The 27,500-nt window shown below is 37.2% G+C and overlaps 1 protein-coding gene across 1 annotated transcript in view; it reads left to right on the top strand.

Moving 5' to 3' along the window:
• Positions 1-19,745: 19,745 nt before the first annotated feature.
• LOC144436540 (ceramide glucosyltransferase-like) overlaps positions 19,746-27,500 on the top strand; it is a 26,435-nt gene continuing 18,680 nt past the window's right edge. Inside the window, exon 1 of the mRNA XM_078125353.1 lies at positions 19,746-19,855. Within this exon, the coding sequence (XP_077981479.1) occupies positions 19,746-19,855 (110 nt within the window). The remainder of the gene's footprint in view (positions 19,856-27,500) is intronic.

The raw sequence follows: 27,500 nt of genomic DNA, 5'->3' as shown, positions 1-27,500 counted from the left end.
ATAAATTGAACAGTGAAGCCCCCGCCCCCCCCCCCCCCCCCAACGAAAACTGGGAATTTTGGTTGAACCTAACCATACAAAAACATCCATTGCCCAACTTTTGTATGTTTTAACGAATTACTATTACTTCAATTCTTATACCTTATTGTCGTTTTCGTTCAAGAATTATGTTCTTCGTGAGAGCATAAACACCGGTACCATAACAATGAAAAAACTGCACACCATTTCTAACTTGGTTAGCTAATATTCGTTATCTCTCCACATGTACCAATCATTCATGAAAACTAAGTGTAACCAATTAATTATAATGTCATGTCTATAACACTTTAATTATCTTCCTTATCTTTATAATTTTGATAAAATATTTACATATTTCCAACAATGGTTCAAGTAATAATATACAGACAATATCAGATAAGGTGCTCGAATACATTTCACTTTATATAACTTCACCATCATTCTTATGAAATTGTTCATTCTCAGAAAAAGCGGGAGAGTCGCGTGACACAATCGAAGTGATACCGTCGGCCAACATCTCATTCTGGAGACTTTCAGTGGTCATGTCTGCACTACGTTCTTCTGTGTATTTGTCATTCTTTCCTCCCTGACGCACTTCGATAATTTCTCCTTCACTTAATTCTTGGATATCATCATCCTGTAGATCTTTTATCTCACATTTCATGTCTTCTATTTCTTTGTTGGCATTGGCGAGTGATTTCGTCAGCCGTCGACGCGATTACTTCTTCGTAATGTGAACATTTCTGAGTCTAGCTTCTTGTAACCGTCAAGTTTGCTCTGGAGTTCATCAACCGTTTTGGTCAAGTCCTCGATATCGAGCTCAAACTTGAAATTGTCTTTCTCAATTGAATCGGCCTGTTCTTCAGTAAATCGTAGATCACTCTTGACATCTGCCAGCTCTTCTTCCAACTCGTTTTTGTCCTTTTTAAGCTGGCTGATATTTTCACGTAACTTGTTGTGTTCGGTTTCCAACATATTTATTTTATCCGAGAGTTTCTTGGTCTCTTCGTCCATGCTCCGAATATTCTCTGTGTTCATTATACACTATACACTACAGACATTCAAGCTTCTACGTATCTTTACCGTAAAAAGTCTTATCTTCCGTCATCGATCACTCCTGGTCGATTTTTTTCGACACGATGTATATCATCATATATCATCATCTATGTCACGGCGTTTCGGTACGTGGAAACATGTGATACACTGAATGACTGTACGGTTTCTCAAAGAATGTTCCCTCAATGTGCCATCCAGTGCGTCCGACATGGCACCCCTTTGGAATATATCCAGCGATGGTGACTTCGCCTGTTTAAATGATGATGATTCCAAATCTCCGAACCACTTACTTATTTGTACGTGTCTTTCGGGTGCCATGTCGATCGTGTTGATCAAGAATGCAATGTTTGGTGACATCTCTTTTAATTTAAGAAATGACTTCGTCTGACACCTTTTTGGGAAGATCGATATTAATACCTCGTACTTAGCATCCCGCGTTAACTAATAATAATCATGCGTGGAAGCCATATACTTGCTTGTCCAAATATAATGGATATTTTCACCGCAACCACCAGAGGACTAAAAGTGGGCAGCAGGCGCATGTAAATCGCTTCAAAAGTACCCGCATGTCATATGCGACATCATGTAAACACGTATGTGGCCGGGTACGTGAGTCACCTTGTCGCTCGATTTTGGAATCAGGCACTTTTAGCGCCCTCTACGTTATACGCCGTACCAGTCGTTTTGCTGTGCACGTATGAATCCAATGACGAGAATATGAGTATGCGAATATGATTTGTTGAAGGTCGAAATAAGGGTTATTTATTTTTGCCACATTCCCTATATTTTCTTAGAGAGACGACTAAAACTCAACATTATTTTAAAACATTTTTTTGGGGATGGGGTTGCTAATATCAAGCATAAACGTAAGGTGGGTGTATCAAGTCCTCACCTTTAATCGAACCAAACACGTACACCAAGCAACATATATAAATCTTGAGCTAATTATGATTTTGAATCTCGATACCTGTATATGAAATAGTGTTCATTAATATTTCGTATTAAGACACTAGCTAGTTCACGTGTTCTGCTCTACGAGACCACTCACTGATTTTATGGTCTTTTACGTACACTCTAAATTACGCAATTAAAGCTCAATAAACGAGCATCGTTCGTTTAGGACAAACCCTCTCACCCCCCCCCCCCCTAAAATAAAAAAAATATTTACAAATTCGACATCACACGTTTATATATGGTGTAAACCATGATGGAAAATTGTAGCAGTCACACCACTACAATCGATGCAATGTAAAAACACGATAGACTTTAGTAAACATGAAGTTCTAATTAAATGTTTACTGAGATGATGGTACACGTCAAAATACTACCGTAAACCCACACTGTATCTCACATTTTATAGAAGTTAATTTGTTTCACCTTAATTCAACATCTCAGTAGTACATACAGAAGCTTTTATCGTTCAAGGAGTGAAAATTAGTTACAAGCGCGAAAATGAAGTTCAGCAATCGCACTGACGCCAGACCCCCCCTATAAATGAACGAAGTTCGCTTGTTGAGCTTGTGTGACATTGTGTGATCGTCCCTTAAGACATTTTCTTTTTCCTTAAGTTCAAGAAATTATGTTCTTCATGAGAGCAAAAGATTTCTGTCTATAACAACGAAACAACTTAACAGTTGTACACCCGGTTGTATATACTTAACTTCTTTAGCTAAAAATCACCATCTGTCTATGGACCAATCATTCATATAAAAATGGACCATGGTCAATCATTCATAGAATAGAAGCTAATAAGTGTAAACAGTGTCATGATTAGTCTGTAACACTTTTATTTATCTTTCTTATCTTTAAAATATTTACATATTTCCAACAATGATTCAAGTAAAATATACAGGCAATATCCAATAAGGTACTCGGATACATTTCACTTTATATAACTTCACCATCATTCTTATGAAATTGTTCATTGTCAGAAATGGGTGACAAATTCGAAGTGATACCGTTGGCCAACATCTCATTATGGAGACTTATAGTGGTCATGTCTTCACTACGTTCTTCTGTGTATTTGTCTTTCTTTCCTCCCTGACGCACTTCGATGATTTCTCCTTCACTTAATTCTTGGATATCATCATCCTGTAGATCTTTTATCTTACATTTCAAGTCTTCTATTTCTTTGTTGGCATTGGCGAGTGATTTCGTCAGCCGTCGATTATTTCTTCTTAATGTGAACATTTCTGAGTCTAGCTTCTTGTAGCCGTCAAGTTTGCTCTGGAGTTCATCAACCGTCTTGGTCAAGTCCTCGATATCGAGCTCAAACTTGAAATTGTCTTTCTCAATTGAATCGGCCTGTTCTTCAGTAAATCGTAGATCACTTTTGACATCTGCCAGCTCTTCTTCCAACTCGTTCTTGTCCTTTTTAAGCTGGCTGATATTTTCACGTAACTTATTGTGTTCGGTTTCCAACATATTTATTTTATCCGAGAGTTTCTTGGTCTCTTCGTCCATGCTCCGAATATTCTCTGTGTCACCTAAGTGACCAGCTTCTAGCACGCCTATCTTGGCAAACATTTCGTTGTTTTCCACAACGATGTCGGTTATCCTTGATATCATATCCATGAATATTGTACGAAGCTCGTCTAGTTCTTCGTTGCCGAAAGTATTCTCTCTCCTCGTCTCTCTACGCCACCTTGGAAGCAGACAACACGTGTCTTGCCTTCTTTTTAATGTGGCGTTTTCTCCAAGTATTTCTTCAAATCTGAATGCAAGGTCATTGAATGCACTTCGGAACATATCAATGTCCCAATCACTGCAAGATACGGAGATGAAGGAGATGGAAAAATGTATAAGTTCTCATAAAACATAGAAGAGGGCATATGTAATCACGGCGAATAAACTAATTGTAGACCAACGTAACAATTGCAAGACTGATGGAATTTTACTTTTGAAGTGCCGGATCGCGGAGTATCATTTTGGTAGGCCCTGACATGAACGAAGTACATGATATGGAATGCTGAGAAGTTGGAATAACTCTACGCACAGAGGAAAGGTCGTATAATGTCACTAACCTGATTGTTTTGACATCGTTGAGTCGAGCTGTGTTCACAGATGGAACTCTAGTACTCGATGTAGTGATACCCATACTGGGGAAAGTTTTCTTTCAAGCGTATTCAGGAAAATCGTAGTCAAAATAATCGCAAAGTGCACAGTGTGTCTACAACGTTCTCTTGCCAAAGATGCAGTATGTAAACAGTGACGGTAGTTGCTAGACGACAAGCGTTCCATTCGTCAGTAGACGCAGTGGCGTGTATCACGTGACAGAAACTTTGGACAAATGAGATCGCGCACAACTGATATGCAAATTTGATATGTACAAGCCGCGAAGAGGAAGGGTTAGAGGTCATGTCAAACCAAGGGCCAAGCTCGCTTGTCTTCAGCGTACGCTGCATTGTATTACCATAGAGATACATTACTCTTCTTTTATTTATTTATTTATTCAAGAACCATCCAGCAGGCAACATGACGAGAAAGAGAAAAAAATCAAAATAAAATACAACAAAAATTGCACTATACAAGATTTGGACGAATACAGAATATAAAACCGATATTACACAAATATGTAGAAAACGTCATAAAAATATTACAATAAAACTTACTATTGAAAATACGTCACTAAGCATATAGAGTCCTGTTCGCAATCGGTGTATGGAAATCGTTTCTGATCATATTGTCTAAGTCCTTATAAGAATAATGAGAGGGACGTTGCCAGAATCGAGTCCCGACTTACTCCGTCTCTAGTCCTGCTTGCATGCGGAGTAATCCGGGACTCGATTCTGACAATATGTACCTCCGTCATGCAAAGAGCCAGCCGCGAAATACGGACTTACAAAAAATGCCGGTAACTAAGGAATAAAAATCGCCCAGTGGTCAAATATTAGCAACAAATCTATTATTTAGTCGGTTTACCTCATTTTGAGTGCAAAAGTCCTATAGCGGATGACCAAAACTATCAAAATCGGAACTTTTCAAGTTCTACCGTAAATTTAATCACTTCTCCTTACGTACGTCGGCGCAAGTGTCTCTGGATAATTATTCATCTCACTCAACGATATCAAATATGGCGGTGTTAACGAGGGTTATTTGAATGTTGCAGTACGAACTTGAAAAGGTTCGATTTCGACGCTTTTTGTGATCTGAGCAGGGAATACTACCGTCAGAGGAATGGCAATGGCGTAGATATTCGATCGATTGCTAATATTTGATCATTGGGTAGGCAATTCTCTTGCAATTGGCCATGGCACGCATACATTTTGCTTGTGGTGTCGTAATAGGCCGACTCTATTGCTCTTTGCATGACGGTGTTTAGAGTCAAGTCAGTAATATAGACTCGTGCACCGTCATGTAAGCAGGACTACTCCGTCTCTATAGCAGGTTACACCTATAGGGGTACTGCTCGATCAGTCACTCTATATCCGTAGTTCAGGGTCTGCATATATCCTATGGCACCGTCACAATATCTTGGGACCGTATCGAACACATGACCTGTCGTAAATTAATTTTTTTTGGTACTAATCTTTACACAACTTATAAATTTCCATCATCAATACATATTTCCATACCGATCCACCATTCGTTTACTTTTTTCGTAGATTAGTTATCCCTACGGACAAGTGGGTTGAGGTTAACCCGACCGTGACTCGTGGTTTCCCAGACAAAATCTTCACTTGAAGCACTCCACGAATAATCCGGTCGTTGGTGGCGCTTCATTAGTCTACACTACAGACATTCAAGCTTCTACGTATCTTTCCCGTAAAAAGTCTTATCTTCCGTCATCGATCACTCCTGGTCTAATTTTTTCGACACGATGTATATCATCACCTATGTCACGACGTTTCGGTACGTGGAAACATGTGATTATTATTATTATTATTTTTATTTCTTGTAAGAAAACGCGCTACACATGCATCTCAGTGCGTACATGCGTTGTACAGACTGAAGTTTAAAAAAAAATTCAATAAAGTAAAGAAAATAACAGCACACAAAAAGGGACTAAGTGTAAAACTGACCGACTAAAATAATTCACAATTGATAAAAACCGACAAGTTAAAATCAATCACTTAAAATGTTGTCTAAAAAGATATGTCTTTAAACTACGTTTAAAAATGTCAACAGTCATTACATTTCTCATTTCAAATGGAAGTGAATTCCACAGAGAGGGTGAGCACACTGTAAAAGCCCTCTGGCCATAAGATCTATTGAAATTGCCACGTGGTTGGAATAAGAGTAGCTTTTCAGCAGAACGAAGATTTCGTGTTGGAACATAAATGCTAATTAAATCTGACAGGTATAATGGTGCTACGTGATTGATTATCTTGAAAGTGATCAGTAGGATTTTGAAATTAATCCTAGCCTCAACTGGGAGCCAATGCAAGTCATAGAGTACAGGAGTAATGTGGTCGAATTTTCGTGTACAACTGACGAGACGGGCTGCAGCATTCTGGAGTGACTGCAGACGATCTATCTGGTATTTTAGAATTCCATACAATAGACCATTGCAGTAATCGAGTCGTCGGGATGTCACAAATGCATGTATTAATTTCTCTGTACAGGCTTTGTCTAACAGTTTGCGAATTTTTCCAATCTTGTATAACGAAAAGTAACCATTCTTGCAAATATGACTAATCTGATCAGACATGGAGCCGTCCCTACGTAGAGTAACACTGAGATTACAGACTGAGGTAGAGGGAGCGATGTCTATAGCCCGCCAATTTTCAGGCTGGTCAGTTCTACTACATTGGTTTTTAACCGTGACGAGAACTGGATCACCTCAGTTTTGTCATCGTTGAGGACTAACATATTTGATCTCATCCAGCTACGAATGTCGTCGATGCACGTTTCAACATCAGGTAGAATGTCAGCTGGCTTATTGCAGATTGTGTAAATCTCTGAGTCGTCCGCATACATCATGTAGTCAAGGCCGTGTCCAATGATGACATCCTCTAAAGGAGATGCACTGAATGTTATGTACGGTTTCTCGAAGAAAGTTCCGTCAGTGTGCCATCCAGTGCGTCCGACATTGGTACATCCTTCTGTCTCGTCATTCGACACACGGAATATATCCAGCGATGGTGACTTCGGGTGTTTATAAAATGACGATGATTCCAAATCTCCGAACCACTTACTTATTTGCACGTGTCTTTCGGGTGCCATGTCGATCGTGTTGATCAAGAATGCGATGTTTGGTGACATCTCTCTTAATTTGAGAAATGACTTCGTCTGACACCTTTTTGGAAAGATCGATATTAATACCTCGTACTTAGCATCCCGCGTTAACTGATAATAATCATGCGTGGAAGCCATATTTGCTTGTCCAAATATAATGGATATTTTCACCGCAAACACCAGGGGACTAAAAGTGGGCAGCAGGCGAATGTAAATAGCTTCAAAAGTACCCACATGTCATATGCGACATCATGAAAACACGTATGTGGCCGGGTACGTGAGTCACCATGTCGCTCGATTTGGAATCAGGCACTTTAGCGCCCTCTACGTTATACGCCTTACCACAGCTCAGTCGTTTTGCTGTGCACGTATGAATCCAATGACGAGAATATGGGTATGCGAATATGGTGTGTTGAAGGTGGAAATAAGGGTTATTTATTTTTGCCACATTCTCTATATTTTCTTACAGAGACGACTAAAACTCAACATTATTTTAAAACAATTTTTTTTTTTTTTTTTGGGGGGGGGGGGGGTTTGCTAATATGAAGCATAAACATAAGATGGGTGTATCGAGTCCTCACCTTCAATCGAACCAAACACGTACACCAAGCAACATATATAAATCTTGATGAGCTAATTATGATTTTGAATCTCGATACCTGTATATGAAATAGGGCTCATTAATATTTCGTATTAAGACACTAGCTAGTTCACGTGTTCTGCTCTATAGCTACGAGACCACTCACTGATTTTTAGGGTCTTTTACGTACACTCTAAATTACGCAATTAAAGCTCAATAAACGAGCATCGTTCGTTTAGGACAAACCCTCTTACCTCCCCCAAAATAAAAAAATATTTACAAATTCGACATCACACGTTTATATATGGTGTAAACCATGATGGAAAATTGTAGCAGTCACACCACTACAATCGATGCAATGTAAAAACATGATAGACTTAGTAAACATGAAGTTCCAATTTAATGAAAATGTTTACTGAGATGATGGTACACGTCAAAATACTACCGTAAACCCAACACTGTATCTCACATTTTATAGAAGTTAATTTGTTTCACCTTATTCAACATCTCAGTAGTAAATACAGAAGCTTTTATCGTTCATGGCGTGAAAAGTAGTTACAAGCGCGAAAATGAAGTTCAGCAATCGCACTGACGCCAGACCCCCCCCCCTATAAATGAACGAAGTTCGCTTGTTGGCCTTGTGTGACATTGTGCGATCGTCCCTTAAGACATTTTCTTTTTCCTTAAGTTCAAGAAATTATGTTCTTCATGAGAGCAAAAGATTTCTGTCTATAACAACGAAACAACTTAACAGTTGTACACCCGGTTGTATATACTTAACTTCTTTAGCTAAAAATCACCATCTGTCTATGGACCAATCATTCATATAAAAATGGACCATGGTCAATCATTCATAGAATAGAAGCTAATAAGTGTAAACAGTGTCATGATTAGTCTGTAACACTTTTATTTATCTTTCTTATCTTTAAAATATTTACATATTTCCAACAATGATTCAAGTAAAATATACAGGCAATATCCAATAAGATACTCGGATACATTTCACTTTATATAACTTCACCATCATTCTTATGAAATTGTTCATTGTCAGAAATGGATGACACAATCGAAGTGATACCGTTGGCCAACATCTCATTATGGAGACTTATAGTGGTCATGTCTTCACTACGTTCTTCTGTGTATTTGTCACTCTTTCCTCCCTGATGCACTTCAATAATTTCTCCTTCACTTAATTCTTGGATATCATCATCCTGTAGATCTTTTATCTTACATTTAAAGTCTTCTATTTCTTTGTTGGCATTGGCGAGTGATTTCGTCAGCCGTCGATTACTTCTTCGTAATGTGAACATTTCTGAGTCTAGCTTCTTGTAACCGTCAAGTTTGCTCTGGAGTTCATCAACTGTTTTGGTCAAGTCTTCGATATCGAGCTCAAACTTGAAATTGTCTTTCTCAATTGAATCGGCCTGTTCTTCAGTAAATCGTAGATCACTCTTGACATCTGCCAGCTCTTCTTCCAACTCGTTCTTGTCCTTTTTAAGCTGGCTGATATTTTCACGTAACTTGTTGTGTTCGGTTTCCAACATATTTATTTTATTTGAGAGTTTCTTGGTCTCTTCGTCCATGCTCCGAATATTCTCCTTGTCACCTAAGTGACCAGCTTCTAGCACGCCTATCTTGGCAAACATTTCGTTGTTTTCCACAACGATGTCGGTTATCCTTGATATCATATCCATGAATATTGTACGAAGCTCCTCTAGTTCTTCGCTGCCGTAAGTATTATCTCTCTTCGTCTCTCTACAACGCCACCTTGGAAGCAGACAACACGTGTCTTGCCTTCTTTTTAATGTGGTGTTTTCTCCAAGTATTTCTTCAAATCTGAAGGCAAGGTCATTGAATGCACTTCGGAACATATCAATGTCCCAATCACTGCAAGATACGGAGATGAAGGAGATACAAAAATGTATAAGTTCTCAGTTTATAAATCATAGAAGAGGGTTGTATATTTAATCACGGCGAATAAACTAATTGTAGACCAACAATTGAAAGACTGGAGTTTTACTAAATTTTGAAATGCCGGAGTATCATTTTGGTTGGCCAGAAAAGTGCGGTACTGTATACTTGACGTGAAAGAAGTACATGATATGGAATGCTGAGAAGTTGGAATAACTCTACACACAGAGGAAAGGTCGTATAATGTCACTAACCTGATTGTTTTGACATCGTTGAGTCGAGCTGTGTTCACAGATGGAACTCTAGTACTCCATGTAGTGATACCCATACTGGTGAAAGTTTTCTTTCAAGCGTATTCAGGAAAATCGTAGTCAAAATAATCGCAAAGTGCACAGTGTGTCTACAACGTTCTCTTGCCAAAGATGCAGTATGTAAACAGTGACGGTAGTTGCTAGACGACAAGCGTTCCATTCGTCAGTAGACGCAGTGGCGTGTATCACGTGACATAAACTTTGGACAAATGAGATCGCGCGCACAACTGATATGCAAATTTGATATGTACAAGCCGCGAAGAGGAATGGTTAGAGGTCATGTCAAACCAAGGGCCAAGATAGCTTGTAATTGTCTTCAGCGTACCTGTAATGTATTACCATAGAAATACATTACTCTTATATTATTTATTGATTTATTCAAGAACCATCCAGCAATGCAACATGACGAGAAAGAGCAAAAAATCAAAATAAAATACAACAAAAATTGCACGATACAAGGATTGAACGAATACAGAATATAAAACCGATATTACACAAATATATAGAAAACGTCATAAAAATATTACAATAAAACTTACTATTGAAATTACGTCACTAAGCATATAGAGTCCTGCTCGCAATCGGTGTATGGAAATCGTTTCTGATATTGTCTAGGTCCTTATAAGAATAAGGAGAGGGACGTTGCCAGAATCGAGTCCCGACTTACTCTGTCTCTAGATAGCAGGCTATAACTATAGGGGTACTGCTCGATCAGTCACGCTATATCCGTAGTTCAGGGTCTGCATATATCCTATGGCACCGTCACAATATCTTGGGACAGTATCGAATACATTTCCTGTCGTAATTAATTTTGTTTTGGTACTAATCTGATACAAAGTTATACATTTCCCCATCATCAATACTTATTTCCTTATCGATCCATCATTCGTTTACTTTTTTCGTAGATTAGTTATCCCTGCAGACAAGTGGGTCGGGGTTAACCCGACCGTGACTCGTGGTTTCCCAGACAAAATGTTCACTTGAAGCACTCCACGAATAATTCGGTCGTTGGTGGCGCTTCATTAGTCTGCACTACAGACATTCAAGCTTCTACGTATCTTTACCGTAAAAAGTCTTATCTTCCGTCATCGATCACTCCTGGTCGATTTTTTTCGAGTAGATGTATATCATCACCTATGTCACGGCGTTTTGGTACGTGGAAACATGTGATACACTGAATAACTGTACGGTTTCTCGAAGAAAGTTCCGTCAATGTGCCATCCAGTGCGTCCGGATCCGACATTGGTACACCCTTCTGTCTCGTCATTCGACACACGGAATATATCCAGCGATGGTGACTTCGGGTGTTTATAAAATGACGATGATTCCAACTCTCCGAACCACTTACTTATTTGTACGTGCCTTTCGGGTGCCATGTCGATCGTGTTGATCAAGAATGCAATGTTTGGTGACATCTCTCTTAATTTGAGAAATGACTTCGTCTGACACCTTTTTGGGAAGATCGATATTAATACCTCGTACTTAGCATCCCGCGTTAACTGAATAATCATGCGTGGAAGCCATATACTTGCTTGTCCAAATATAATGGATATTTTCACCGCAACCACCAGGGGACTAAAAGTGGGCAGCAAGCGCATGTAAATCGCTTCAAAAGTACCCGTATGTCATATGCGACATCATGTAAACACGTATGTGGCCGGGTACGTGAGTCACCATGTCGCTCGATTTTGGAATCAGGCACTTTAGCGCCCTCTACGTTATACGCCGTACCACAGCTGATATGATATATGTTCAGTCGTTTTGCTGTGCACGTATGAATCTTATGACGAGAATATGGGTATGCGAATATGATTTGTTGAAGGTCGACATAAGGGTTGTTTATTTTTGCCACATTCCCTATATTTTCTTACAGAGACGACTAAAACTCAACATTATTTTCAAACATTTTTTGGGGGGATGGGGTTCCTAATATCAAGCATAAACGTAAGATGGACGTGTATCAAGTCCTCACCTTCAATCGAACCAAACACTTACACCAAGCAACATATATAAATCTTGATGAGCTAATTATGATTTTGAATCTCGATACCTGTATATGAAATAGTGTTCATTAATATTTCGTATTAAGACACTAGCTAGTTCACGTGTTCTGCTCTATATACGAGACGCACTCACTGATTTTAGGGTCTTTTCCGTACACTCTAAATTACACAATTAAAGCTCAATAAACGAACATCGTTCGTTTAGGACAAACCCCCTCCCCCCCCCTAAACAAAAGCATTCAAAATACTACCGTAAACCCAGCACTGTATCTCATATTTTATAGAAGTTAATTTGTTTCAAGTTAATTCAACTAAACGCAGAAGCTTTTATCATTGAATGCGTGAAAATTAGTTATAAGCGCGAAAATGAAGTTCAGCAATAGCACTGACGCCAGACCCTCTCCCCTATATAAACGAACGAAGTTCGCTTGTTGACCTTGTGTGACATTGTGCAATCGTCTCTTAAGACATTTTCTTTTTGAAGTTCAAGAAATTATGTTCTTCATGAGAGCAGAAATTTTCTGTCAATAACAACGAAATCACTTAACAGTTGCACACCCGGTTGTATATATGTAACTTCTTTAGCTAAAAATCATCACCATCTGTCTATGGACCAATCATTCATATAAAAATGGACCATGGTCAACCATTCATAGAATAGAAGCTAAGTGTAAACAGTGCCATGATTAGTCTATAACACTTTTATTAATCTTTCTTATCTTTATAATTTTGATAAATTATTTACATATTTCCAACAATGGTTCAAGCAAAATAATATACAGACAATATCAAATAAGGTACTCGCATACATTTCACTTCATATAACTTCAACATCATTCTTATGAAATTGTTCATTCTCAGAAATGGCGGGAGAGTCGCGTGACACAATCGAAGTGATACCGTTGGCCAACATCTCATTCTGGAGATTTTCAGTGTTCACGTCTGCACTACGTTCTTCTGTGTATTTGTCATTCTTTCCTCCCTGACGCACTTCAATAATTTCTCCTTCACTTAATTCTTGGATATCATCATCCTGTAGATCTTTTATTTCACATTTCAAGTCTTCTATTTCTTTGTTGGCATTGGCGAGTGATTTCGTCAGCCGTCGATTATTTCTTCTTAATGTGAACATTTCTGAGTCTAGCTTCTTGTAACCGTCAAGTTTGCTCTGGAGTTCATCAACCCTTTTGGTCAAGTCCTCGATATCGAGCTCAAACTTGAAATTGTCTTTCTCAATTGAATCGGCCTGTTCTTCAGTAAATCGTAGATCACTTTTGACATCTGCCAGCTCTTCTTCCAACTCGTTCTTGTCCTTTTTAAGCTGGCTGATATTTTCACGTAACTTATTGTGTTCGGTTTCCAACATATTTATTTTATCTGAGAGTTTCTTGGTCTCTTCGTCCATGCTCCGAATATTCTCTGTGTCACCTAAGTGACCAGCTTCTAGCACGCCTATCTTGGCAAACATTTCGTTGTTTTCCACAACGATGTCGGTTATCCTTGATATCATATCCATGAATATTGTACGAAGCTCGTCTAGTTCTTCGTTGCCGAAAGTATTCTCTCTCCTCGTCTCTCTACGCCACCTTGGAAGCAGACAACACGTGTCTTGCCTTCTTTTTAATGTGGCGTTTTCTCCAAGTATTTCTTCAAATCTGAATGCAAGGTCATTGAATGCACTTCGGAACATATCAATGTCCCAATCACTGCAAGATACGGAGATGAAGGAGATGGAAAAATGTATAAGTTCTCATAAAACATAGAAGAGGGCATATGTAATCACGGCGAATAAACTAATTGTAGACCAACGTAACAATTGCAAGACTGATGGAATTTTACTTTTGAAGTGCCGGATCGCGGAGTATCATTTTGGTAGGCCCTGACATGAACGAAGTACATGATATGGAATGCTGAGAAGTTGGAATAACTCTACGCACAGGGGAAAGGTCGTATAATGTCACTAACCTGATTGTTTTGACATCGTTGAGTCGAGTTGTGTTCACAGATGGAACTCTGGTACTCGATGTAGTGATACCCATACTGGGGAAAGTTTTCTTTCAAGCGTATTCAGGAAAATCGTAGTCAAAATAATCGCAAAGTGCACAGTGTGTCTACAACGTTCTCTTGCCAAAGATGCAGTATGTAAACAGTGACGGTAGTTGCTAGACGACAAGCGTTCCATTCGTCAGTAGACGCAGTGGCGTGTATCACGTGACAGAAACTTTGGACCTATGAGATCGCGCGCACAACTGATATGCAAATTTGTCATGTGTGGAAGGATCAGGGGTCATGTCAAACCCAGGGCAAAGATCGCGATCGCTTGTCTTCAGCGTACGCTGTATTACCATAGAGATACTTTACTCTTATTTTATTTATTCATTTATTCACGAACCATCCAACAAGCAATGCAACATGACGAGAAAGAGAAAAAAAATCAAAACAAAAAGCAACAAAAATTGCACGATACAAGAATTTGGACGAATACAGAATATACATAACCGATTGCGGATATAGAAAACGACATCAAAATATTACAAGAAGGCTTACTGTTACAAATAAGTCACTGATCATAATACATAACCACTGTTATAGTAATCAATTGATATTCAGAAATGTTTAAAGTTGATTGTGTTTTGGGTTTCGTTAAAAAAATCAGATCGATAAAGATTGTTGAAATGCGTTATAGAGAGGCATATACGTAATTGGTTAAATATACGCTGTGATTGGCAAAACTAAAATGTTGATAGATCTAATACGTCATCTTTGCGAAAACATTTTAACTTGCATGCCGAAGATGTCTCAGCAATGGACACACTGTCAACAAATTGACTCACTCTGAAGCTGAAATCGTAAATCCAAGAATAATGTTTGATAAATAAATGTGTATCAAGCCCATACACTTAAGTGAAATCTCGTTTATTTTTTCGTAGACTAGTTATCCATTAGGATAACTGAGTTGAGGTTAACCCGACCGTGACTCGCGTTTCGTATACTAGTATACACATTTGTTCCAACTTGAAGCACGCCACGAATAATTCGGTCGTTGGTGGCGCTTCATTAGTCTACATTACAGACCGTTCGAGTTCCTCAGTATCGTTACCGTAAAAAGTCTTCGGTCATCGATCACTCCTGGTGGATTTTTTTCAAGATGGTGTATATCATCGATGCGTAGGAGCTTGTACACATTGTTATGCTATTTACATTCTGAAGAAATTTAACAATACAATAAATTGGTTTTATAAAAAAAAAATAGAGAAATTAATGTCACCACTGAACTTGCAATTGAGCAAGTGTGATGTAACACAAGTAAACAATGATTGTCCCGAGTGAACTATATTGAACTGATTGAGGTTATACAGATCGATATCAATTCGTATTCAAATGTGATCTTTATGTAATTTTATGTCACGTGACGGTTGTTTGCTCATCTGCCAGCAATACGATTACGATACATGATAAGTATCACCAAGACATGCAATTTTACATTAACACAGCTTCAACATAAATATTATATTAACGAAATGCATTTTGTTAAATTCGGCCTTCAAGTTCAAGTCCATGCAGTGGAATTCTTTTATCAGAATCCTCAGAGTCTGTGTAAGGTACTTTCGTACTGTCCTGTCAGTCACAACATGTGAGACTCGGGGTCGTGGTAGAGCGTTGCTGATAGGAGTCTGCGCATGCGTCGTTAGCTAGATTTCGTCTCTTCGAAGTATTTTCTAATCCTAGCTACTGGTATGAACTACACAGTTATTTTCATGTCATGGGACAGTACGTGCTACGTCATGTCTTTGATGAAGTAGTTATGGAATTGGACGATTTTGTGCAAATCAGTCAGTCAGCTCGTCAACCAACCAATAAATAACATAATGACAAAGAATATATAAAAATTTCTCTTTATCAAAATATATTACCAACGAGCACTTGGAATAGTGCGTATAAAATAAACACCGTTAATAGGTATGCTAATACCACCAATATGCTACTTCACCATATCTAATAAGCTGTTTTATGAATGTTTTGTACCACGCCTGTTACAATTTCAGCGATTACTCATGGGGGTATAAGGGTATACATCCATGGATTACTAAACATGTATATTTAAAACATGCACGCATATGAGTACGAACTGCTTGGTCTACCTGTGATCTCAGACCACTATATGTATAGTGATCCATAGCGATCTGAGCCCCGGTCTGAGCTATGATATATCCAAATCGTGCGAAATTCGACCAATGCCCCAAAGTGATATATCTAGTCACGGTGAACTCTTAGACTATTGAACTATATGTAAATGTCCTCATATGTGGTCAAACAGCCACAGACATTAAGTATAGTAGTATCATTAATTCCTGTTGATCCTAGAAAATAACATTTTAACATTACACATCACGTAAACCTCTACATACTTGTTAATATGTAATACAGATACGAGTAGTAATTAAGCTTACTAGGTATGTGTGAACCACAAATAATAAATAAACGTGTACGTGACTTCATATTATAACGCATTCGTAGAAGAACGATATGATATGTTCCAAAATTCGAAATCGTAGACGTACTCATCACTGTGATGAATATATTTATACAAAGTTGTGCATGGTGTGCTCACTATGATTAATAATAACCTGATATCAACTAAACCAGGTTGATCATTATTTAGTTGAGCACATGTCATTTTAAATAATTAACCTGTCGTTGATGAGTGTGTCTTCATCATGACATCAGGGTGTGGTGATGTACTCTTGTACAAAGTCCACTCCGAATTTGACACTGTCAAGGACGTCGAGTCCTGAAAATACCATCTAATTAGCCGTAAATAGAACGTCGTCATCTCATCATACTGCACGTACATTTGTATGCATACTACTACTACTACTACTACTAATAAGTAAGGCATAGTTCACCGGAACATAGAAAGACCTGTTTGTATCTCAACGCACTAATAAAAATAACCTTTTGCTGGTGTAGTCCAAAAAATTTTAAGCATATTTCTGCACTCATTTACTTCAGAATCTTGACTGAGGCGTGAAACAAATCCACGACATTAAAACTGGTTTTTATTTGGTATAATCATTTACTACAGGACTACTAGTACTAGTGTATATTTACAGAGAAACTAAAATTTAAGTTTGGTACTGCAATCGAAATGGAAACTGTCGTCAGAAATAGTATAGTAGAATATAGTAGCCAACCCGCCCGGTAACAACTACATGAACTATGCGTACAATGTGTCTACTACTGTAATATGTAGTCCAGTGGAGAGATGACACGAACTATCCAACAATTATATATAGTTTGCGAAGAGAGATGTGGGCGATGTAGTTTAGAGAGATGAAAACAGGCACTAACTTGATTAATATGGATATATTAATTATAATTTTAAAATAATCAATTCATTAATGCATATTTAAACAGCAAACACACTCATACATACGTGTACCAACAAACGAAAACATGAACGGAAAATTACAAATGAGTTTTTTTTTTTGTTTTTTTTAAACAGATTTTATTGATATTCATAACAATGTTCCTCTCCTAGCTTTATGTGTCACATTAATTAAATTTGATGACAGACAATTATTGATAACTTAAATATACGTGTGGTATGTGAGATTGAGTGTAGTAAATGACGTATAAGTTACTAGTACGTACAGTGACCTTATTTCTAATTTACCAAAATCGCACACCTAATATATACGATCGCCGGTATACTGAGGGTATATGAGACTCAATGCCACTGCTTTCCCCTGCAAAAGTTGACGGCACTGCTTCGATTAATCAGTTTATCTCGTCAAATCTTAAAGTGTTTGTGAAGGACGAACAGCCAACTTGCAATTGTTTGTAAGTTTTTGTCGACAGTAGTATTCAGGTATTTGCATGAAAAAGCCCCAAAGTTGGTAATACTATACGTAGTCTACATGTGCCATACATGTGCCACAAGTATCCATAGCCAGTATCTCATGCACACAAGTCACCTTACTTTCACTGTTCATGAACACAATTTATACACTTACAAACTAGTGTTGTCTTTATACGATGTAGAGAATGTGTTATCAATAACTCTATAGTCTTTATGTGCCAGTTATGTATAATTCGCCCCCCCCCCCTCATTCAGTAGCCTAGAGACGAGTTAGTCCTTGAATCCAGCGATCACAATGGAAGACTGCTAGATTTGAAAGCCAATTCAACGACGAGCTTAATTCTCTATAGCCTAGTATAGGCCCGATCGTGTTCTGACCTACTGGGTTACCCTTTCAGAGGTGTGTGACAGGTGTGACAACGTTCTGTATGTGCGCACAATTCAACCCGTACTTCAGACAACGACATAATTTACACTGTATCATGGTCAACATTTACTCTCAAATTTTTACATCACGGAGAGCTATTCTCTGAAAACCTAAGTAAACAGTCTATGAGATAATTCATCTTCATATCTTGGCATATGAAATAACAAACTATCATCTTTCCCCCATGGTAAGCAACCACAATGTTGTCTAAAGTATGACTTATAAGTTAGATATTAAATTTCATGAGTTATTATACAATATTCTTATCAACAACACATGACCTTGACCGTACCCTAGGCCTATACTATACAGAAAAGAAATGTCTGAGTTATTAGCCTTGAAGTGAATGAAATCTAGTAATTAGAATATAAAGCTTGAATAAATTAGACAGACTATAGACACCAGCAAAGTTGAGCCTTGTCCCATGGTACAGCCAGACTGCCTGATGAAGAACTTAACGTTACTTATTCATTCCTGGAAAAAAATCACTCTTTTTTGTTGTGAACACCGTACCCTCTGAACAGCAAAATAGCAGCAGAAAATATTCGTTCTTTGTCCATGTTTGCTCAGTATTATAAGTCACCGCACCACTCCTGGTGGTCAATCCAATGGATATAGTTATTGACAAACGCGTGATGTCAAAGTTTTGAGAATGACGCGTATTGCTTGCCTGGATGTTGTGACATTTAGAACATAACATATCAATCACAGCTATAAGTATCGGTGGATATGAGTAATGCTGAGCGACAAAGGAAGATAGTTGTAAATATTAGCTAATTTTGGTCTCACTGTAAGCATTACATTGATACTTTCATGTTTACACTGATTCCCAGCATTGGCTAGTCAGTTCGCATAAACCGTACCCTGGAGGAATTTATTACAAGATCCTATTAAAACGCAAAGCTGAATGTATTGTTACGTATATAAGCTTATGTGATTACGTGGCGTTAACAATCTCCCATTATTCAAGTATGTCCAGCAATATCAATGGTCCACGTAAAATCTCAGTGGCAGACTCATTCAGGCACACCCGTACCACGGCCGAATGAGTCACGGTAGCATCATTTATGTTAATTAGCTTTCGCAATTATGACATCATTCGATCACTGGCCTATTTTTTATGAACGATAATTTACAATTATTCGTCACTCCGCCGCTAGCGGGCGCAGCACTAGATTAGAAACAAGACAACGCACTAGGACAACGCATCCCTCAATCGCGATCGGCAAGTTAACAGTTGTGTCTCACCGGTGCCTTATTCGTGATGTTATCCAGACTTACTCAAATGAACACTTCCACAAGGAGAATGAACAAAGGATTGGCCTAAACTGCCTCAGCCACTGTGTGATCCCATGTAGATGACCCTTGACCTTTGCGGTGAACTTTTTCAGTGTAGAAAATGGCCACCGCGGCTGAAGTTGTGGCTGGGGGTCTCTCTGCCCTGGCCGTATTTGCTTTTATTGCGTATGGAGGGTCAATGTGTTGTCATTTAATATCAATAATATATTGGTAAGTGTATATTTTTATTACATATTTGTTATTATCCTGTGTCCGTCAGTGTGCGACAGCTGCCGTAAAGTCTAACGAACACCAAGGGTAAACAATACAGGTACGGATCGGACAACGTACATTCTCATCCCAAACACGCGTTACACTTGAACCACTGGAAGTCCGTACATCCATCACAGCTTGTAGTAACATCACTATCAGTGCAATTAGTCACCTATCACCGTTATCACTACAACAGATCGTGTGTTATATACCGTACCATATACAACACTTTTGTTTCATTTGTCGTGTGTTTATTATGTTTGACTTTTACACTGCGTAATCGATAATTTTGAAATGAAATTTAAATTTTGTCCACGACTGAGTGTGACAGCTGCACTGATTTCTTGGACTTTCATAGTTAATTCACGGACCCATCAATTTTTTAATTTCATGTCGACTCTTAGTGACACATTTAATATATGGAACCATGCAGAGCTGGGTCATCATATTAGATCTTGTAGTTGTATGACATTTTTCGTCATCTACCACTGTACCAGTACCACATTTGTACCAACGTCACAGACAAAGTTTCGTTTTTGGGTCGGATGGATCCACGACTCGATTCACCGTTCCAATGTCCTGCTTACACAGTACAGACATACTGAGGGACTCCGGCATCCGATAAACGGACGCGTCGGTCCGGAATATGAGTTACAACGGGACTCGTTTGATTGGGAGGGACAGCGGTCACAATATCGCGTCGCGTAACGCACGTACGCGACATACAGGTGCAATCACAACCGTGTGTCAAGTATCAGTTAGAGAGATATCTCGTTATGGTTCAATCACAATTCATACTATATGAATACGACATTTTTACAACGTTATTTATATCGAATCGTAATAAAGGTGCTGAACACGGTAAACACAAAACTCAGTAACTTGTATTATCCATCACAGGTCAACTTTTAATGTATTTTCTGATGAATTAGTTTGAAACCATAATTGTTAACGTTTGTGATAAAACTTTATAAATTCTAATTTTTATGAAAATTGACAATTAAATTATATGAAACATAAATATGAATTGTTTGAAATGTAAATTTTGAAATTCATGAGTTTTATGAAACTATTTTTCATGAAATTAGGATTTAAGGAACATGAATTCTAATTAAATACTTATAAAAATTAAATTATGAAATTAAAAAATATATTTAGTTTGAAATTTAATTTGAAAATTTATGATATTCAGAGTATTTATGAAACTTTATGTTTATGAGATTATTGAAACTATAACAGTGTCTAAGTTTTGTTAGTGAAAACGTTGCCAACTGCCATAAAAATTATTGGTGTAAATTTGTTCACAGACTCAAGAGAAATTCTCTCCACTATCTATGGTTTGTTCATTAATTACACTGAATTCAATGAGACCAACCGAGCGAAAAACAAGCAAAATATTGAGAAAGAAATTCAGTTCGGCAAAAAAATGTTGGAACAGCATGAATGTAGATATGACAGGGAAATGATATATCAAGAAGTGTTAGTATCCCTGGTATCCATGTTCATACATACAGACTATGGTATATCTCCTGAAAGTTGAAGTTGACTGTTTTTCCGTTATTTTTTCTCTTCAAAGTTCAAAGGTTATACTACGGCCACTGAATTTATTGTTAAGATTGTTGCTATGTAAGATCTTTATAGATAAACAGGCCATAAATAGTGAGTGTAGTAGTTTGATTTAATCATTTTGAAAAATGTTGTGTATAAGTTAGATTTATATAGTAACTAGTAAAGTCCAAATTTTGGGAACTTTCACTGGAAGTACAAAGTAGGGCCCTTCCTTCCTAAACAGACTTCACATATTAAACATTGAATTTGTAAGTTTGATTTCCAAATTTTTTTGCGTGTGATAACTAAAAAACCCCCAATATTTATAAATTCAATTTTCCAAAAATGATATGAAATCTGAGGCAGTGTGTCATCTAATGATAGCCAAATTTTGTTGTTGTGAGTCAAAATGAGAAAAACTGGTGTAATGGTTTCTTTTGAGTCACCACATAGTAAGAGATAAGAACACCAAAGTTTGGTGTGTCACTAGAATTGTGCACACATCAGTGGTGCATCAATTTGGCTTTACATATAATAGAGGACACACTGGTCTGTCTGTGGGTACAGGCTGATGAACTAAGTTGGTTATGTAACTGGAGAGGAAGTCTGAAATATTGGTATCATGCAAAGCAGGGATTTTGTTTTGTGTATGCACCATTGATACTTAAAAATAGCTGGTGAATAGTGTACCCCAGGTAACATGTAACTAGCTGTATGAGTAGACAATTCAACACAATGCATCATTAGCATTTGTCATCTCATTGATGAATAAACTTTAAACATTCCAGACAGCAATTTTGTTTCAACAGTCGACAGATTGCACTGTTTCAACTAAAAGGATCGTCGAAATAAAAGTGTACCCCAGGTACTAATTTGAATAGTACAGAGCTGCTAATGGTACTATATATATTGTAACAATAAAAGCATTAGTATCTCATTGCTGAATGAAAAAAAAAGCAAAACTATTTACAATGAATACAGAATCAAAATAACTGCTAATAACAGTTATTAGGTAGATATTAGTCAGAGCTATAAATCAGAGCTTGGTAATTATACAGCGTTTTGGATCATTCGATTTTCTATACAAGTGTGGAAAATTTGCATGACATTTTGTTTTGAATTATGTTAATGACTAATCTTTATTTATACTGGACAGTTTTTTTAAGTATATATTTTAAGTAAACACTTATCTCCTAAGAAGTCCAGTGAGCGCCATCCCTTATGGGTTCAGTGTTAATGCAGGAGGAAACCGGAGTACCTCAGGGAAAATCTGTGTTGTTCGGTAGAGTCAAACTGAACAACACTCTTGTTACTTACAGTGTGATAAATTTAATCAAAACACTGATGATGAGTTTGAAACCACGACTACAGTGGTTAAAGAGGCAAGTACCACTCGGCCACCGACAACCCATGAATTCAGATCTAGACCCAGAGATTGGATTGCTTCTAGTCTAAGTAGAATTTGTTGAATACAAACTAAAAAGATACAAACTGGCACAAGTTACCATAACTATAGCATATTTCACTTAGACTTCGAGCTTTATGTCAGGGTTTAGTTTTTATACATGTACAGTGTTTTAAATCATCTGATATTCTAGAACTTTATAAGTGGGCAAGGTTTACCTGATATTTTTGTCTTGATCTCAGATGCCATTCTATGTTGAATTTTATGAATGCAAACTAATATTAGAACTTAAAAGTCATAACTTATAGATAGATGAGTTAGCTTATAGCTATACATGCGAGGGTGTGGTCTTTATACAGCGTTTTTGGATCATCAAGTGTTTCAAGAAGTTCAGAAAATTTACATAATGTAAACATCAATGTAATGTCGGATTTTATTAATACAAACCAAAGCACACATTACTAGCATAGTAACCATAGGATGTATCGGTAAGATTTAGTAGAAGTCAAGGGAGTGGTCTTTGTGCAAAGTTTTGGATCATCCGATGAGTCTAAATTATGTACATATTTCACTTTGATATCAGATACCATTCTATATGTATGTAGGTATTTCATTTTGATTTAACTTCTTGTGTCGAATTGCTTAATTTTGATGGAATCTGTTAGCAAAAGAGAATATTGAACGATTGAAATATGCATAACCCAGTTACTGAAAATAGTTGTGGTACACTCATCAGCTGAGAGGTCAATTTATATCAATACATCTATGATGTCTACCATTGGTACGTGACACCATCAGTATGTACATTGTATTGTAAAACTGACAGTCAAGGACATGTTTTATAAATGGGATGGACAAAGTGCCAATTTGGAGTTGGTCATGCTAAAGAGTTCACTGGGAACGGATCCTGGTAAATGGTAGACTGGGTGAACTGGTCCTGGATGAAAAAACCTGACCCCCACTTTTTGCATCATTTTTAGCACAACTGAACTGATAATGTTCAGTAGTGCTATAGACATGGTGCAGTGTGTGCGTGTATGTGTGTGTGTGTGCGTGTGTGTGTGTGTGTGTGTGTGCATGTGTGCGTGCATGTGTGTGTGCATGTGTGTGTGGACTACTTAAACTCAAAAACTGCCAGACTGTTTGTCTTGGTATTTGGTGGGGACATGAAGATGAAGACAAATGAATAAACATTCAAAAATAAAGTTTGCAGATATACCTAGCAACAAGACACGCCCATAGCAACAGTCAAATGATCATGTATATCGCTAAGATAGGAACAGGGCTGAATAGGCAACTGCATAATCATTCAGCATATGAACACCAGACACCCAGCATGGATCAGCAGGTGGATAAACATTAAAAAAAAAATTGTAGTTGTGCTACAACACCATTGGCGCTATTTTTATGCATGTAGTTTTCTTTGATGGTTTTATGATGTTTATATAGGTGATAGATTGATTGATTGGTTTGTATGTGTACCATAATTGTGCTTGTACCAGTTAGAGTGGACAGTACAGGTGGTTGTAGTATTACTACTAGTGTAGTACATGTACTCTGAAGCCCACAAATTGAGATGTATAATATAATTAGCAGTGTGCCAATTTGACGTGGCCGCTGACGCACACCATTTCTAGTGACGCACCAAAATTTGGTGTTCCCCTATCTCTTACTATGTGGTGACTGACAAGAAATGCAAGTGTTTATCATACTGACCCACAACAACAAAATGTGGCTATCATTAGAGGCTGAGAGGGCACACTGAAAATTAGTGATATTGTACCTCTGTATTGTTTTTGTATGTAAACCACTCTCCTCTTTACAGCACCAATACTTTACTTGTGTTCCCTTGAGAGAATTTTTCATAATGTTGGTTGAAAGCAGAAAGGTATGCTCTTACTTGCCCTGAATCTGTTTTCACCAAGTTTGGTGAACCCTGCAAACAGCTAAGGGTAAATTGGGCAAGTGTGGCTTAGTTTCCCATACATTGCACTATAATTTTGTTTAGGAACTCACAGTAAAGTGACAAGGAAACTTGGATAGACTTTGTGTACCAATTGCCCGTAGTAACAAATGTTCCAAAAAAAATGGAAAACTAAAAAAAGAAAAAAACCAACACAATGAAATGAAACAACCAATGGAGTTCTCTATTCTGAAAAAAACACTATTTGAGATGGTGAGAAAACTGAACAGTTATTAAAGAAAGTGGGTTACCTCTGAAGTAAGTTCTGTCATCTGCCACCCCCACCCCCTCCTTCCAAATTCTATAGAGCCCCATTATTATTTGAGATATATGTAGTAGTGAAACTGAATATGATTGAAATTCAGTGTTTTTACTTTTAGAAACTGTGAGGTACTAGTAATTGTGTCATTTTAAGTAGGAAATGAGTCTATCAAAAAACCTTTTGTTACAACATCACAAGTATGATATTCAAGCTGAGTGGTGACAAATATTTGGGAATGATATAATTCTACCTGCATATTAATGTAATTAATGATAATGGGGAAAAAGAATTTTAAATTTTGAATTTTTTCACATTTTATTGTCATGTAAAACTACCCATTATAAATCCTGTGTTTTCCGTTTGAACATGTATTGGCCTGCACTTAGTATAAAGTATAAGTGATATGTTGTTATCACATAAAAACACTTATTTGTGTATCTAATTGCTACACATATATTTCATTGTACAGGAATCTACAGACTGCCTGCTCAACTCCGTAGATACCAGTACTACAAAAATGCATGTAGTTAGCCCTCTCATATTATTAATGAATAACAAAATATTTTGCTGATGGTCAAACTGATAACACTGGGTTTAAGTTTGAGTCGATCACCTCATGGTAATGTAGATAAGAGAACATTATACTAGTAAACTCTGGCGTGTCTGTCATATATACAATACATGTACACAGGTGATTGGACAATGGTGTGTCACATACACAGGTGATTGGATAATGGTGTGTCACATACACAGGTGATTGGACAATGGTGTGTTACATACACAGGTGATTGGATAATGGTGTGTCACATACACAGGTGATTGGATGATGGTGTGTCACATACACAGGTCATTGGATGATGGTGTGTCACATACACAGGTCATTTGATAATGGTGTGTCCCATACACTGCTACAATGTCCTTCTGTTGTATGATATCCTGATAAAGTCAAGATTGATATCTTTGAGTGCTGGATGTATGAATATGGAAATGTTTTTGCAAAGTATGTATTTTCACTTATTTCACTAGAAAACAAAAACACAGTTAATTATCCCTTCTTGTACTTGCACATAATGAACCAGTCTGGTAACAAGAAAAAAGGAGTCTTGAGAATAAGCTGAAGACTGGAAATGTTGATATAACAAATTTTCTAGAAGTAAAAATATCTCTAGTTTTACGGTAATTGTGAGGGACCTTTATACTTCTTTTCAAGACACATCATGTCATCAGAATATCATTCTATCAGATTTGGAGAGAGATGTTAATGCTGAATAATGAAATCATTGTGTGATCAAGATCCGGTCGGCATGAATGGATTGAAATGTCGTAGTCGTTTCCAATTTACGGAATTTAACACGAAGTAGAATCACAGCATGTATACACTTGTTTGGTGCTGTACATGTACATGTATACATTCATAATGATAATACAGATAATGTCGAAAGTGAGATTATTTCAATATAACGAGGGAATTCTCATTTCAGAACCTGTAAATAGTATCTTCACATTACACAACACACAGTCTGTTCAATATTCAATGAATGCATTAATAATTTGATGAGTTAAAAAAAAAACCTGATTGTTCACAGTCATGCATACATGAATTCAATTTAGTGATGTGAATTTGAAGTTTAAAAGTATTAATTGCTGAAAATTTAAGAGCTGTGATTCGTTATCATCAGAAATTACTATTCTAGTATGCTTGCTAGCACGGATTTTATCTCAACAAGTATATTTTACGTATACTGTAGAACAAAATACTATACAAATTCAAGGCTGCATTGTAGATACAAAATGCATGAATTATGTAAAGCTCAAATTTTATGCATTATTTTAGATGTATATTCTCGAAAAGTTTTCTTTGCTTAGCATCGAAAAATATGAGTGATTACAAAGACTAAATGTCAGTCAAAGACTAGTAAAGACATAGCTGTACTATTTTATTTGTATTTTCAATCTAAATGAAAGAAAATATTAGGAAATTATATAAATATCCTGTGTACTTTGAGAAAAAATGGGATAATGATGGCAATTTTGAAGGTTTTGACTCTAATAAACTGTGACCATCACAAAATCAGTGTAAAATAGAATGTACATACATGTATGGTTTGGACAATAGTGTCCAAGAAAATTAATTAATCTTGCAATTTGGTGTACATGTACACTAAGTATAATGATTGAATCTTCAATAGTATTGTTTTAAAAAAATAAATAAAATATTTTTTGGACAGAAAAATTGGAAATACCATACTTTCACCATATTTGGCTTGATTAGGTTTCTGCTTATAGGAAACAGACCCATGTCACAGTATAAATAATTTGTAAATTTGAAATTTTTTTTGAATTCACATTTGTGAGTAACTGAAAGTGCTAGACTCTCTCACCAGTCCTCGAGAGCATCGCTATTGGTTGTTTTGTATGTACCAAT

This window comes from Glandiceps talaboti, chromosome 6 (assembly GCF_964340395.1).
Source record: "Glandiceps talaboti chromosome 6, keGlaTala1.1, whole genome shotgun sequence".
In the NCBI taxonomy this organism is placed as follows: Eukaryota; Metazoa; Hemichordata; class Enteropneusta; family Spengelidae; genus Glandiceps; species Glandiceps talaboti.
This window is presented reverse-complemented; position numbering and strand designations above follow the sequence as displayed.